The following is a 15,202-nucleotide window of genomic DNA, read 5'->3' as shown; positions in this document are numbered from 1 at the left end:
GTATATATTATTTTCTTCTCTGCTATATGTAATTAAAGCACTTATAAAGAAAAATATAAACCATTAGACCAGGTTGTAAAGCTGTCTTAGCCTTTTGGACAATAATCTTTGGACCACTATTTTACTGGCCTTCAGAAGAACAAACTTCCGACTTCAACTAAAATGTTTCTTTCTGTGATAAATAGTTTGGTTTAATGTGAGGGGCAAATTTCCATTCTTTTTTGTCAATGTCCTTAAAGAAGGGATTTGAAGTCCACTATATGCTACCACGAACTTTAGGACCTGATTTTCTAGGCCACCTTGAAGCCTCTTATGGCAACTATTACACGGAATGTTAGACAGCATTCAGTTTAGTTTCTAAGATGATAACAAATGTGGTTAATTGTTCGTAAGGTCCTTTGTTTTATAACCATTTAGGACATCTGAATACTCCTTGAATCATCCATCATTTCTACCCAGTGACTTCAGCATGTCAAGAGCAGACATAAACGCGCTAAGTTTAAGAACAGGATATTATAATGACTTAGATCTATTCATGAGATTTATAAAAATACAATGAACTTAACCCTTCAAAATTGACTTGATAGATCATCTGTTGTTGACAGTGTTTATTTAAAAAAAAAAAAGTGGCTTTGGGAAGGTGTATTTAGCTTTATCATAATAGATGAGTCACTATTTTGGAAAAATATCTATTTTCACACATGTGGTACTCTTCTCCATATCCCTTGACACTCATGCAGAGTAAGATTAGGCATATTTGTGGTTGACATATTTTAGATAGCCTTTCCAGATAAGTTTTTAAAAAGTAATCTTGGAAAGGAATCCATTAACTAAGTGGGCCAAAAGGTTCTTTTTCTTTGAGAGCTAGGTCCTTCCTCAAAGTTTCCTGTGCTTCATTAAATTAAGTGTAGAATATTCTCATTACTCTTGCTGCTAAGCAAGACATTAGCCATATGATACAGTTATGCAGTGCCTTTATATCTAAAACTTTTATACTGCACTTTTTAAAGCTTTTATTTTGAGGAAGGGAAAAGGGCATTTTGTCTGAATGTGGAATTTAAGTTGTATATATTTCCTGTCATTCTAAAAAAGAATTTGTGAAGGAAAATTTTGCTAAATGTTAAACTTTGAAATTTAATATACCAGATTATCAAAATACTGTCCACTAACTAGTTCATAGATTTTAAAAATAAAATACATCCAACTGTTAAAACCATATGAAGAAAATTTCATTTTTGTCTATTTGCAATTAAGGAAAATGTTAAAATATTAAAATGAAAATAAAAGTAAAATTTCCAACAAAGAGCTCAGTGATTAATATAACAAGATATGGGCTTGTTAGAAATAAAGCATATATAAAGCCAAATTACCAAATAAAGCAATTTACTGCTGAGTTTTTATTCTGACTAATTATAGTGACTGATTTGTATTAATACCAAGAGTTAGGTTTTTACATCAATTTGTAAACAGCTAATTTTCACAAAAGGTTAAGACTTACGTTTTAAGTCTTCTTTCAGAATTTTTATAATTCTATAAGATTTAGAACTCCAACTATAGCACAGTGGTTTTATTTTCCCCCCGTTTAGCTTCATTTAGAGACACTATATGAAGTATAGCTAAAATGTTTGGAACAGTTTTTTCCTTTTTGATCATAGTAAATAGTTCTTTCATGAAAACATAAACATGAACCAATTACACCACAGAAGAAAGAAGCAAGTAGGCTGGAGGGAATGAGGATATCAGTTGAGCTAGAAATCTGAGGAGCATGCATGCACTTGTTCACTTATAACCTTCTATAACCTTAGGCTTCCATGTGGTCTTATTGTTTGGTTTTAAGATTTGGGGTTTCTAATTTTACCAAGGAAATCTATGGAAGCAATTTTTGAAATCCCTAATTTTTTAATCCCTGATACATATAAAAAAGTATATGATTCTGAAACACAGGTATTTATATGTTGTCATGAAAATGCACCCATATAGTGCATCTTTATTGTTGCAGTATATTTGGTATCTTTTATTGTATTTCATTTTTAAAGTGCTGGTTTTGACTCCCTGAACTGGCATTTATGACTCTAAGGGACTGTGATACGCAGTTTAAAGAAAGGCTAGTCTGGCCTTTTGAATAGATGAGACTTAGCAATGACTTTTCTTTCTTTCTAAAATTTATATTCCCCGTACCTGTCTTTTGGAGTATGATCTTGATGCTTTAAAAAAAGAGAAAAGTGCTAGGACAGTGAATCAGCAGCCATTCACTTGAAAACTGTCCAAATGTTCTGAAATTACTGGTAGCCCACCAGATAGCTTGGATGCATTTCTTGGCCCTCCATATAGTTAACTTACGAAACATTCCACATAATTACTTGGCAAATGTTTTTATTTGTCTGTTACCGGCATCATTTTATAAAGAACTCTAGAACCCTGGGTCATAAGAATTTTTAAATGCACATAAAGTGTTCTTTATATATTCTTGCTTACTACCCTTCCAGTATGCTGAACCTTGAGTTGCCTCTCCATTCACAAATCCCTTCTCATCAATGCTTAATGTACTATTCAGTTATATTTCAAAATCTAAGAACCCCTTAGAATGGGGCTTTCCTCATGTAGGACCATTAATGCAGCATTTGCTGCTTTATGAGAAGTTTTATAGTATAAGTTTCTCATAAGAAATTTCAGCACAGGCTTCCCTTAATAAGTAGCAAAGAACATTTGTAAAATCTGTGAAACCAAAGGCCCATTACAGACAGAAGTACAGGAGAAATATTTCCCCAATCACAACAGTGTAAAATACAAAATCGCATCAAGACAGGCTTTCTAATAATTTTCCTAAAGTTACTTTATAATCACATCCTGACATTTGATCTGCAGAGGCTTTTAAGTGTACTTGAAGAATCATTGCAATATATGAATGAAGCTCCACAATGCAGTGAAAGTGTGCTTTCCACGTATTAAGACAAATTTTCTACTGAATTTTCAGTAGGAGCTACTGTTGCCCGTGAGATCTACAAGCACAAAAATGCCTCAAGCTCTATGCCATCGATCTACTTTGATAAAGGGAGATTTTTTTCCCCCATTTATCTCAATGTTTTGTTTACTAGGTCTTCATAAAATGCAAGATGGTGCATGCTTTTTCTTCATTAAATAGGATCTTTCAAAACTAAGATGCAAAGAAATATATGGGATAAGTTTTAGGAAAATTAAGTGAAAGTGGAGCTTTTAAAACATTTTCTTAGAGCTACAGAAGTAGGTGCTATATATTTTCTTTGATTTTTGGCAGTAACTCAAAAATTAGCTTGAAATTTATCCTATGTTAGGTACTTTTTCATCAGAAAAACATTGTGTTACTGTCTGTTATAAAGTCAAATTAACTGAAATTGTCATGTAAAATACCTGCACTAGTAGATCCAATTCCTGTGGTGAGCACAGAGCGTGGTGTAATCTTTGCTGCATACTTGAGGAATTGAGATTTCCCTGTGCCAGGATCCCCAACCAATAAAAGATGAGATTCGCCTAGAAAAAAGTTAGTAAACTTTCAAATTTCCATGAATTAAGTATAATTAATCAAGAAGAAAATGGTATACTTGGAATGCCAACACAATTTACATTTTATGCTTCTGCTATTTACTTAAGGTCATTTAAGGGCAGACTTAACCAGTTATCTTTAGAAAAGTTAACTATCATCATAAATAATAATTTTAAGTGATTTATGAATATGATATTTATAATTTAATTTAATAGACTGGGCTATTTCCAGATGTTCAGGGATATGCCTAACATTTAAAAAATTTTTGGCTTATAAAGTTTCTGATTTTATTTTTTATTTTAAAGATTTTATTTATTAGCCAGACAATATAAGCAGGGGGAGGGGCAATCAGAGAGGGAGAAGCAAGCTCCACGCAGAGCAGGGAACCTGATGTGGGACTCAATCCAAGGACCCCAGGATCATGACCTGAGCCGAAGGCAGACACTTAACCAAGTGATCCACTCAGGCACCCCTTAATCTATTTTTAAATACCAAACTACTTGGCTAAATCTTTGCAAACAAGCCATACAAATATTTTATTCCATTTTTATTTAAGTATTTTTAAGTGTTCAAGCCTTTATAAGTGCTTTATAAGAATCAAATCGCTTATGATTATAACAGTTAAATGAAGACCTTTCCATTTTATGCCATTGTAGTAATTTAATGAAATAATCTACCTTAAAGTACTTATTTTCAAATGTAACAAATGAACATATAAGTATCTTTTGGTATGTATTATCTCATTCATCAATTTATTCAGTTATACTCAAGTATTTCCTAAATACATTAATAGGAAACGCCTTCTTAAGCTCAACATTTAGCAGAGTGCTGGAATTTGATCAAAACATACAATACACATAAACTTTTTATACTTGCTATTCCATATTGTACCGTATGGTTTTAGAAATCTTACTAACAGCCTTGTTTATAACAATGTCCTTTTAGTCTTTGGTTATTATGACCCTCAGGTGGCCTATATAAGGGCCATAATAAACCTACTTTATGCCAGATTCAGGTCAGTTAAATGTGTTAGCTGCAAAAGAGCTTTCTGCCATTTGAACATAATTATACACTTAGAGTAATCTTTTCTTGAGCGTATGACCTACAGCAGCACCTCATGGCAGATGGCACTTCTGCAACCTACCAGCAGAAGGGGAATCAGCAGGCAGATGACTGAGAGCAACAGTCTGAGAGAAACACACTGACAGTCACAGATGGAGAGACACTGACTTGGAGACCTTAAAAAGCACTATCTAATCTTTTCCTCTTGAAGACAGACTGGGGATCCAAAGGAAAAGATAGTAATGAAAATGTAAAGATTTTATTTTGTGGCACCTTTACAGACTGGAGCAAAAATAGATGTTCCTCAAAACACTTAAAATTTCTTTAAGTCTTTGTAATTCTAGAAATTACCTTTTGATATATAGATGCTGGACTAAGTATTGGGCAACTGTCAGCTTTAAAAGATTATGGTTAGTGGGGCGCCTGGGTGACTCAGTGGGTTAAAGCCTCTGCCTTGGGTCCAGGGTCCTGGGATCGAGCCCCACGTCGGGCTCTCTGCTCGGCAGGGAGCCTGCTTCCTCCTCTCTCTCTGCCTGCCTCTCTGCCTACTTGTGATCGCTCTGTCAAATAAATAAATTCTTTTTAAAAAAAATATGGTTAGAAAATAAAGCTCAAAAAGTCATTTTTATTCAGGAAAGGAAAATTCTAACTTCTTACCTTGTATGTATTAACATTTCTCAAAAAGTTTTAATAGGTACTAACCTCTGACCCGTGTTCCTGTAGCATCAGTCCTTTGAATCCCACCAGCCAGCACCAGGGCCACAGCAAGCTTTACTAAGTACATTCCAAAAACTTGAGGGCACAAGCTGGCCAATATTTCATTCCTTCCTAGGAAAGGCAGAAAGGTCAGATGTTATGAACAGTTTTCAAGAAATCCTATCTGAAATTTCTTCTTATCCTAACTTCCTAGAAATATACTCTGCCATCTAATATCAAGAGAACCACTTCCAAATCCTACAGGAGTAAATAACTGTTTTGGTCCTAAAATTCCTTCTCTTATTAATGCCACGATAGGAAGTCTGCTTTTTTATTCCTTCCTTTTTATTTTTATACCTGCTTAAGTTTCTATAAATTTATCATACTTTACAGAGACAGAAAGGAATCTCCTTTATTCCCTCATTAAGCCAACATTAACCCTTTAAAATACCATTGCACTTTACTCCACTGCCTAAATAAAATGAAGGTGCTCAATCTCAGTAAGTCGGATTGCAGTAATTTTTAAATACAAGAGGTACTTGGAGCTCATGGAGCTTCTCCAGAGGTCTAAGAAAGAAGTAAAATAATCTACCCTGTGAGTCAATTCAGCATTTGCTCTGAACAATTTAGTAAAGTCTCTCTACCTAGAAGAAGTTACCAGGGTATCACAGTATTAAAAAGATCATATAAACTAGAATTCTAGCAATCCAAGAGGGAAGTCTCAGATTCTTCTGATCATGTGTTGTTAAGATTTTTTTTATTTTAAAGAGAGAGCATGAGCAGGAGGGGTAGAGGGAGAAACAGAATCTCAAGCGGAGTCTACACTGAGCATGGAGCTCAACTTGGGGCTTAATCTCAGGGCCCTGAGATTATAACCTGAGCCGAAACCAAAAGTCATGGGCTTAACCAACTGCGCCACCCAGATGCTCCTGATCATGTGTTTTTTTTGTTTTTTTTTAAGATTTTTAAATTTATCTTCTTGATGGTGGGGGAGCAGGTACAAGTAGGGGGAGCAGCAGGCAGACATAGAGGGAGAAGCCGGCTCCCCACTGAGCAGGGGGCTGGATGCAGGCCCCCATATCAGGATCCCAGGACCCTAGGACCACGGGATCATGACCTGAGCCAAAGGCAGATGCTTAATAACAGCCACCCAGGTGCCCCTGATCATATGCTTTTTTTAAAAAGATTTTTTTATTTCTTCATGTAACAGAGGGAGATCACAAGCAGGCAGAGAGAGAGGGGAAAGCAGACTCCCTGCTCTGCAGGGATCCCGATGTGGGGCTCGATCCCAGGACCCTGAGACCATGACCTGAGCCGAAGGCAGAGGCTTAACCCACTAAGACACCCAGGCACCCAATCATGTGCTTTAAGTAAGAGAATATCACTGTTTCAGTTTCTGTTTTCAGAAATGTCAAAATACCAAATCTGAGAATCTGCCCATCCCACATACAAATAAAGCAGGTATTTCATTTGATCACTGGCCTAATTAACCAGCAGGGGCTCTTAGAACCTATACCATCCTAACAAGCCTGTACTAAGCTTGTCTTCTCTTATGTGGAATTCACTACTGTGATGGTACTCTCTCTACATGCTGGCAACTAATTTGTGTGTTTCAGGGCTTCCATGTTTATGCTCATGTTTCAGAGGCAGTTCTATTTGAGGAGGAAAATAATCGTGTAAATATTTAGCTGATTATTCCAGTTCCAGAAGCTTTTCTGCCAAAGCATTAGGGAAAGGAAGAGGGCTTTGTCCAGAATTTATGGCCTTATGCACAAAAGCTCCTTATTGTAATGAATCAGAATTGATCCAATGACAATGTAGGGTGACATGACTTGGGATGGCAGAAATGTGAAGAAAATCTTTCAGTAAAATGAGGATCAGTAAAAAGAATTAGTAAATTCTAGAAGGCAGCTCCTTAACCACCAAAGGGAATCCCTCTCTTTCCTGAGGAAGAAGGTTTGGGATCTAAGCAAATAAGACATTACAGCAGGTAGGTAAATTCTGACCAGAATTACACACACAAAGAAAGAAGGAATAGCCCCAACAAGCAGGTTTAGGAGTAGGCAAACTGACCTGGGAGACTTCTGTGCCAGCTGTGCTGAATAAAGGTAGATTCCAGTGACTGATGTGCTAACAGGAAACATACCCCAGTGGTAAAGAGCACAGGCTCTGGGATTAGAGGCCTGGATCACATCCTAGTGCTACTACTTACTACCCATCTGACTTTGGGCAAGTTTCTTAACCTCTCTGACTCTATTTTCTTATCTGTAAAATGGAATGATAATGGTATCTTATAGAACTGTTGAGGATCAAAGGAGTTAATAAGTGTATAGCACATAGAACAATACCTGACACACTTAACTGTTAAGCTATTATATTACTCTATTACTTATGCTTATTTCTGATCGCAGTATTTCCTCCCAATGTAGTTAACACAAAAGATATAAAGTGAGGTCTGAAGTACCAAAGAAAAATAAAGGGGAAGAACTATTCCCTTAAATTTGTTGTCTAAAGTTCCTTGAATCATGGCAATAGATGCCATGGCTGTACCATGGAAGAGAATGCATTCGAGTAAATACTCCCCCAACTCTAGCTCCCTCCCAAATTTCTGCTTCTAGACCATGTTAATAGTGTGTCTAGAGCCTACCAGCTCATTCTTGTGGCATGGCCCTCAGTTACCCCAAGGAGAATAGGACTTCCTAAACCTTCCCAGATCTGAGTCATCCCTGAATCTGTTCACATGGCCCAACAGACCTCAATCCCTCCATTTGGGTTTCTATTCAGCATCTAGGCCCCAGGGTCAGAGGATCCTAGATGTTACTGCAGACTGGAATAAAGTCTTCACCTTCTAGACAGTACCAGTGTCAGATCTTAGTGAAGCAGATCAAACTCCAAGAGCTGAGGAGTGAAATCCCTGGTGTTAGTTAGACTAGCAAAATGGAAGACATCCTTCGGCATACAGCTCTCCGCTTCCACCACCCCTTCCCTTATTTCCCCCAACTAGCACACATACACTTTGAATTGGTGAAGTACAGTACTGGTACTGGGTACTCAGAAAACTAAGAAAGCAGAATCCATTCGCACTAAAAAAAACATTGCCTTGTTTTCTCTCTCTTCTTATGTTTTTTATAAGGTCATTATATTTACTTCTTCCTTTTATCCAGTAAATGAGCTGTAACATCCATAACCTTCTAATTGAAACAAGATAGACTCTTGAGGGGCGCCTGGGTGGCTCAGTGGGTTAAGCCTCTGCCTTCGGCTCGGGTCATGATCTCAGGATCCTGGGATCGAGCCCCACATTGGGCTCTCTTGCTTCCCCCTCTCTCTCTGCCTCTCTGCCTACTTGTGATCTCTGTCTGTCAAATACATAAATAAAATCTTTAAAAAAAAAAAAAAGATAGACTCTTGAATTGATAGCACAAAGCACTTCTCTTGGTCTGGGTAGAACACTATATGATCCCCTTCCTTCACTGTAACAGGAACAGCTGAGCTGTGTGGCAGCGCAATTAGTAAGAAATGACTGTGGTCCAAGGAAGAGTTACAGATTTTTGTGAGGGCCCGACCCTAAGAAACAATTTTAAATACAGAAATTCCTTTAAAAATATATATAGTTCTTAAAGGGCGTGCTTAATAAAGCCATGAAATAGAGAACCTCACTTTAGTATTTAAGAATAAAGTAATTGATATGTGTGAGACTTGAGATGAAGTTTATTAAAAATAGTCTATCACAGGCTTCAGTTTATTTTTCTCAGTAGATGCCTCCTAAGGAAGAATGAAACAGACATTTGAAGATTTAACTGGTGTTTACACATCTTTGGAATTTTTAAATAAAAAAATACTCTATGAACCTAAAGGCTGTAATGTTTTAGTTTATGTAACTTACTGCCACAATCAAAAGCTTTTGCTGTGATGACAAAGCTTATATTTTGCACTCTTCTATCTCTCATCACTTCTTTCCTACTGACTGCATATTTAAAAATCTTCAGTTAAAATAGTGTGAAGTTGTCTTTATTATCTCAGGTACATGAGAAAAGAAATAAGACTTTCATAGGATGATGTTTCATATTAGGATGTGTTTTGTCTACTTACGGAGGAATTGTATATTTATTGGTAAAGAAGGGAGAAAACAAGAGATGTCTAAAATAACAGAAATGGAAAATCTCTTGTAATCCAGCTTTTATTTTCCACAAAGATCTCTAAATTAAAAAAGACTATACCAGCAAAGGGCTCTTCAAAAGGAAACTATGGCTAAAAGTACTGACGACTGCTACCACCTTTTGAGTTTAGCCATTGAGTTTTCTAGCATGCAAGCCTCCTCCCAATCACAGACCTCATATTTAACTACTTAATGAAATGCCATTAATAATTATCAGCTTTAAACCCTTAATCACAAACCTGCAAAGGGATCACTTTTATAGGACTCCCAAAAATCCTCAAATTCCTTTTGGACCTCCTCATCTATGATGTTCCCTGCAGACTGCTCATTATTTACTTGGACATAATTGGCTTTCAGGACTATCTCCACTTCACAGCGCACATCTTGCTGAAAGGGCTTCCACCGTTGCATTACAACTCCATAAATAGTAAGGTCATCACCTAGGAGAGAGCACCAAGTAGCAACAAAGTCCAGGAGAGGCACACTGCTTGCTGGACATTGACTTGCATCACACAGATCCAGAAATAAGAAATAAACCACTCTCCCACCAGGTTTAGAATAATAAACACTCATCCAGGAAACAATATGAAGGCAAAGAAACACCACAGGTTTCCTACTTTTCCCTTCTGTTTTTGTTTGTTTTTATAAGCGTTTGTATCTTTAGCTAAAAGCTAAAGTCAGCATTTTTATTTTTCTTAATCTGCCACATGATAATCACACCAAATTATTACCCTTCACTGGAAAAATAGCTTACCAGATGATTTATTCATTGTTATTATAAGGGGTGAAATGTTCATCTTCTAATAATCCCTAACCATACAGTTCTCATTTAAAGAATATGTAGAAACTGCAGCTGGAAGATTAAGCTATACTCAGTTTGGTGTCAGGAAAGGAGACAATCTTGTGATAACTGACACTAGTTTTAGTTTCCTATATATTAATTTTTTTACGTGTCACCTTTATTGATATTTTACTTACTGCCTTAAAAAAAAAAAACAGATGAATCGGGACGCCTGGGTGGCTCAGTTGGTTAAGCAGCTGCCTTCAGCTCAGGTCATGATCCCAGCATCCTGGGATCGAGTCCTGCATCGGGCTCCTTGCTCAGCGGGGAGCCTGCTTCTCCCTCTGCCTCTGCCTGCCATTCTGTCTGCCTGTGCTCGCTCTCTCTGCCCCCCTCTCTCTCTGATAAATAAATAAAATCTTAAAAAAAAAAAAAACAGATGAATGAACTAAGAAATAAGTGAACACTGTTTTACTTCAAAGCTCTTTTTCATAAACTATGAAAGCACAAGATAAATCCTGCTTATTCCTTCTGGTTGGTTCCTTCCCACCTGAGGAAATTCTATTACTGGTGATCAGAATATTAAATAAACTTCTACAGGTTGTCCTAGGAGGCCTTGGGTCTTTCATGGGCACATTCTCCAAACACTAACATCTGTGCTTATTATTACATACAATTCAATGCATCAATTAACAGGTATATATGAATGAATGGTTGGCATTCGGTATTTTGGTATAAGAGATAAGGGGGCCAGAAGAAGAAAAGATAAGCCTAGTCCTAAAAATCTTGTTGAATATAAGATGTTGAACATACTCCAAATCCAATATGGTATTTATAATTTGTGCAATAAATAGCGTCTGAACTAACTGGCAAGTCTTCATTTTCCCTGTGTCAAATATATGGTATTTGCTGATGCAAAATGCCTTTTACTCTCTAAGTTTCAATGTGTAATGTATAATCTGCAGGGCTTTTGATTTTCTAAAGAAAGTGTTCTGTAAATGCTAAGTGAATGGAACTCGTGATAGCAATGACACAACGGAGGGCTTATTTCTAGCTAAAGGCAACTTTATAATAAATGGTGACAAACACATTCAGTAGGTGCTTTGCATGTGTTTTCAAGATCTTTCGAAGCCACTGCTTGGATGGTTTTCAAACTAAAGCAAGAGTAATGATCATTTACTATATTGTCTGCCCTTAATTTTTAGGTGAAAATGACTGGGGTAACTTTAAATGAGCACTTGGAATAGTCCTTTACTATCATTTTAATGAATTATACTTAGGTTGTTTTCAAATTAGTCAAGTAGAAACTTTACTTTTAGATATAGCACCCGTTATTGAATTAATAAATAAATGATTATTGAAGTAACTGACTTCAATAGCAGTGATAATGTGAAAAATGTAGTGTCCTGAAAAATGGCCAAGAGCACTGATTTTATCAGATTTGGGTTCAAATCCCAGCTCCTTCACTCACTGATTACGTCCTAGGGCAAATTATCTCACTTTGCTGAGCCTACAAGTTTTGACCTACAAAATGGAAATAGCTATATTTATGTCACAGGATCACAGTGAAAATTAAGTCAGAAAATGTTTGTAAATTACTTCTTACAATATCTAGAATATAATATACATTCAACAGCTATTAGCTATTATACTAAGCCTTGTTGTTAAACTTTTCTGTACTAAGTCATAAACGATGTCATTTGCAGGGAACTACAATTCTTACTTTGTAGCAGCCTCCGTCTTTGTGCCGCTTCGTCTTGTGCAGCCCATTTACCACGGCAGCCACTCCCAGCCGGACCCATCTCTGATCCCCTGCTGCACTGGCAGTTATCAGGACACAACCACCGACTTTACTACTCTGCATGTGTCAGATTGGGGTTCCCAACCAGACTGTAAATTCCTGAAGGGCAAGGATTATGCCATTTATCTTTTCATTCTGCAGAGGTTTGTAGCAATGGATAAATGAAAAAAGCGCTGTTGATGAACACTTCCATCCATTATTATTAGTGACATGTGAAAGAAAAATACCTTTAGATTTTTTCAGATTCAGTTTAGATGTACTGCATGAAAACATCTTATTTTCTATCAAAGGATACTTTCATGTTCACGCTAAGCTTACATAAGCACTACTTTGCTGATCCAGGTATTACAGGTTTTGGTTAAAATCTAGAGTCCTATATGAAAAAAGAACTTTGCCACAGCCTGATCCATTTAGCAGGCAATCCATGATCAAAGTTGTTATTTCCATGAAGTACTGTTTAGACAACTATAAACTGTTAATATATTTGACATAATTTTCAAACTATAGGTTGGTGATTCTTGGTTGGATGGGGGCAGTCTCTTGACCAAGAAATACTTTTGACCCTAGATACTGAACTCCTGTATTTCCACAGTTGTTTGCCTCATCGTTTTAATGAAATGGCAGCTCAAAAATATTTTATACATGAAGCATTTGGAGAAATCTATGTTAAAAGAAAAAGAAAATGGAATTTGGAGAAATTAAGCACTTTTGATCTGTCTGGTAGGAGAGAACAGGGATATAGAATAAGAAATTAGACATACCTGCTTCTGCCAAGGGACTTATTTGCGCTCTAAGTTTTCTTTACAGACTCAGGGTGAGTGAGATTAAGGTCTGAGTAAGAACAGGAAATACTTAAAGCAGGGAATGTTGAGGTGAATTAAAAAACAATCGTTGAGGGACGCCTGGGTGGCTCAGTTGGTTAAGCAGCTGCCTTCGGCTCAGGTCATGATCCCAGCGTCCTGGGATCGAGTCCCACATCGGGCTCCTTGCTCCGCAGGGAGCCTGCTTCTCCCTCTGACTCTGCCTTCCACTCTGTCTGCCTGTGCTTGCTCTCGCTCGCTCTCTCTGACAAATAAATAAATAAAATCTTAAAAAAAAAAAAAAAAAAAAAAAAAAAAAAAAAAAAAACAATCGTTGATACCCAGCTGAAGTTCACCAGCCATTTCCATTTTCTTTCTTTTTTTTTTTTTTTTAAAGATTTTTTATTTATCTGACAGAGATCACAAGTAGGCAGAGAGGCAGGCAGAGAGAGAGGAGGAAGCAGGCTCCCTGCAGAGCAGAGAGCCCGATGTGGGGCTCGATCCCAGGATCCTGGGATCATGACCTGAGCCGAAGGCAGAGGCTTAACCCACTGAGCCACCCAGGTGCCCCCCATTTCCATTTTCTGACCTACCTTCAATGTAACTTAAATGTTAAAAAGCAAGTGGAGGGGTGCTTGGGTGGCTCAGTGGGTTGAGCCTCTGCCTTTGGCTCGGGTCATGATCTCAGGGTCCTGGAATTGAGCCCTGCATTGGCTCTCTGCTCAGCGGGGAGCCTGCTTCTCCCTCTCTCTCTGCCTGCCTCTCTGCCTACTTGTGATTTCTCTGTCAAATAAATAAATAAAATTCTTTTTTAAATAAAGCAAGTGGAAATTCCTAGGCAAACAGTAAAAGCAACAGTTTTAAAGTTATTTGGAATAAGAAGAGGAAAGAAAAAGAAAAAGCTCTCAAACCTTCTTCACAGACACAGGTCTGGTCAAGGCCTTGGGAATGTGTATGGGGAGCAGAAGCTGCTGGCTTTAGGGGCAGGCTGCCATCTGCCTTTTCTAGGGCTGGAAACAGTAACCTCAGAGAAACTGACCAAAGTTTCACAGTTCTAGGATAACTTTTTTAGGGGCTGAAATTCTGGAAATCCAAAAGACTTTTCAATTCCATACTAGAATCTTCAGTGCCTGTCAGTTTTGGTAAAAAGTTTCTGGTTAAAACTTTCAGATTACCCCTTTGAAAGCAATCCCCTCAGTGTCTGAGATCTTTACCTTTATAAAAGCCAATTAGTGCCATGTCAATTTTACAGCCCTAGCTTCTACCAACAACTGAAATAAAGCTCCCTTTATTCTCTTATTCTTTCTTTTCACATTACATATGCAAAATAATATATTTGTTTTAAAAATCCTTTTAAAATATCTATTTTTATTAAGAATATGTCATATTTAAATGTGGCTCTTGTGGGGCACCTCGGTGGCTCAGTGGGTTAAAAAGTCTGGCTGGGGTCATGATCCCAGAGTCCTGGGATCAAGCCCCGCATTGGGCTCTCTGCTGAGGGGAGAGCCTGCTTCCCTTCCTCTCTCTGCCTGCCTCTCTGCCTACTTGTTATCTCTGTCAAATAAAAAAAATAATAATAAAAAAAAATAAATGTGGCTATTGCAGAAGAGAGTACTTTTTAAAAAAAAAAATTTTAGAGTACTCTCTTGAGTAGCACTGCTGATTTACAATTTTATTTTCCAATAAAATTCGTCTCTACCTACTATATTATTTATAAAAACAGTAATTTTAAAATTCAATGTAGAACACTTCCATTCTATACATGTACCCTTCCACAAATACTTTTTTTTTTTTTAAGATTTATTTATTTTAGAGAAAGAGAGAGTGAGCATAAGCAGTGGGAGGAACGGGGGGGGAGGGCAAAGGAGATAATCTCCAGCAGACTCTGCCCTATGCAGAGAGCCTGACACAGGCTCAGTCCCACAACCATGAGATCATGACCTGAGCTGAAACCAAGACTCAGACACTCAACTGACAGAGCCACCCAGGTGCCCTTTTCCACAAAAACTTTAAAGTTTGATTTTTCCCAGGCTCCCCAATGAGAACAAGAGCAGCAAGATGAGTTGAGACAGGGCAAAAGAAAGCTATGAGTGGTCTGATTAGCCTCAAAATCAAAATATAACCAAGATGACATTGCACTAACCCCTTCTGGAGCCCTCAGATTTCCAGAACAGCTCTGAGGCTCACAGTCTTTGTTTTGCGAAACATTGTAGATCATCCAGACCAACTGCCATCATGAGACCTAAGTCACTACCAAGATGCTGTACACCCTATGCTTGACTATCTCTGGGAAAAGAAACTCACCATCATCTGAGTCCCATGGTGAACCCCTTATATTATTAGATATTGAGTCAAAATGTACCTTCCTGGAGCTTCAGCCTACTGA

The 15,202-nt window shown here is 37.5% G+C and overlaps 1 protein-coding gene across 6 annotated transcripts in view; it reads right to left on the bottom strand.

The window, feature by feature from the left end:
- MCM9 (minichromosome maintenance 9 homologous recombination repair factor) overlaps window positions 1-15,202 on the bottom strand; it is a 93,566-nt gene that overhangs the window by 68,022 nt on the left and 10,342 nt on the right. For 4 of the 6 annotated variants that reach the window (XM_004740091.3, XM_013063139.2, XM_045071276.1 and 1 more), the window contains 3 exons: window positions 9,674-9,874; window positions 5,285-5,410; window positions 3,388-3,507 (listed from right to left, as the gene is read on the bottom strand). In XM_004740091.3, coding sequence (XP_004740148.1) covers window positions 3,388-3,507; window positions 5,285-5,410; window positions 9,674-9,874 — 447 coding nt within the window. Of the gene's footprint in view, window positions 1-161; window positions 3,155-3,387; window positions 3,508-5,284; window positions 5,411-9,673; window positions 9,875-15,202 lie in introns of those variants that run through there. The other 2 variants (XM_045071277.1, XM_013063142.2) reach the window with 2 other exon arrangements.

Source organism: Mustela putorius, unplaced genomic scaffold (genome assembly GCF_011764305.1).
Source record: "Mustela putorius furo isolate JIRA1106 unplaced genomic scaffold, ASM1176430v1.1 tig00003983_pilon_pilon_pilon, whole genome shotgun sequence".
Lineage (NCBI taxonomy): Eukaryota > Metazoa > Chordata > Mammalia > Carnivora > Mustelidae > Mustela > Mustela putorius.
Note: the sequence above shows the minus strand (reverse complement) of the source record. Positions and strands in the feature narration are given on the sequence as shown.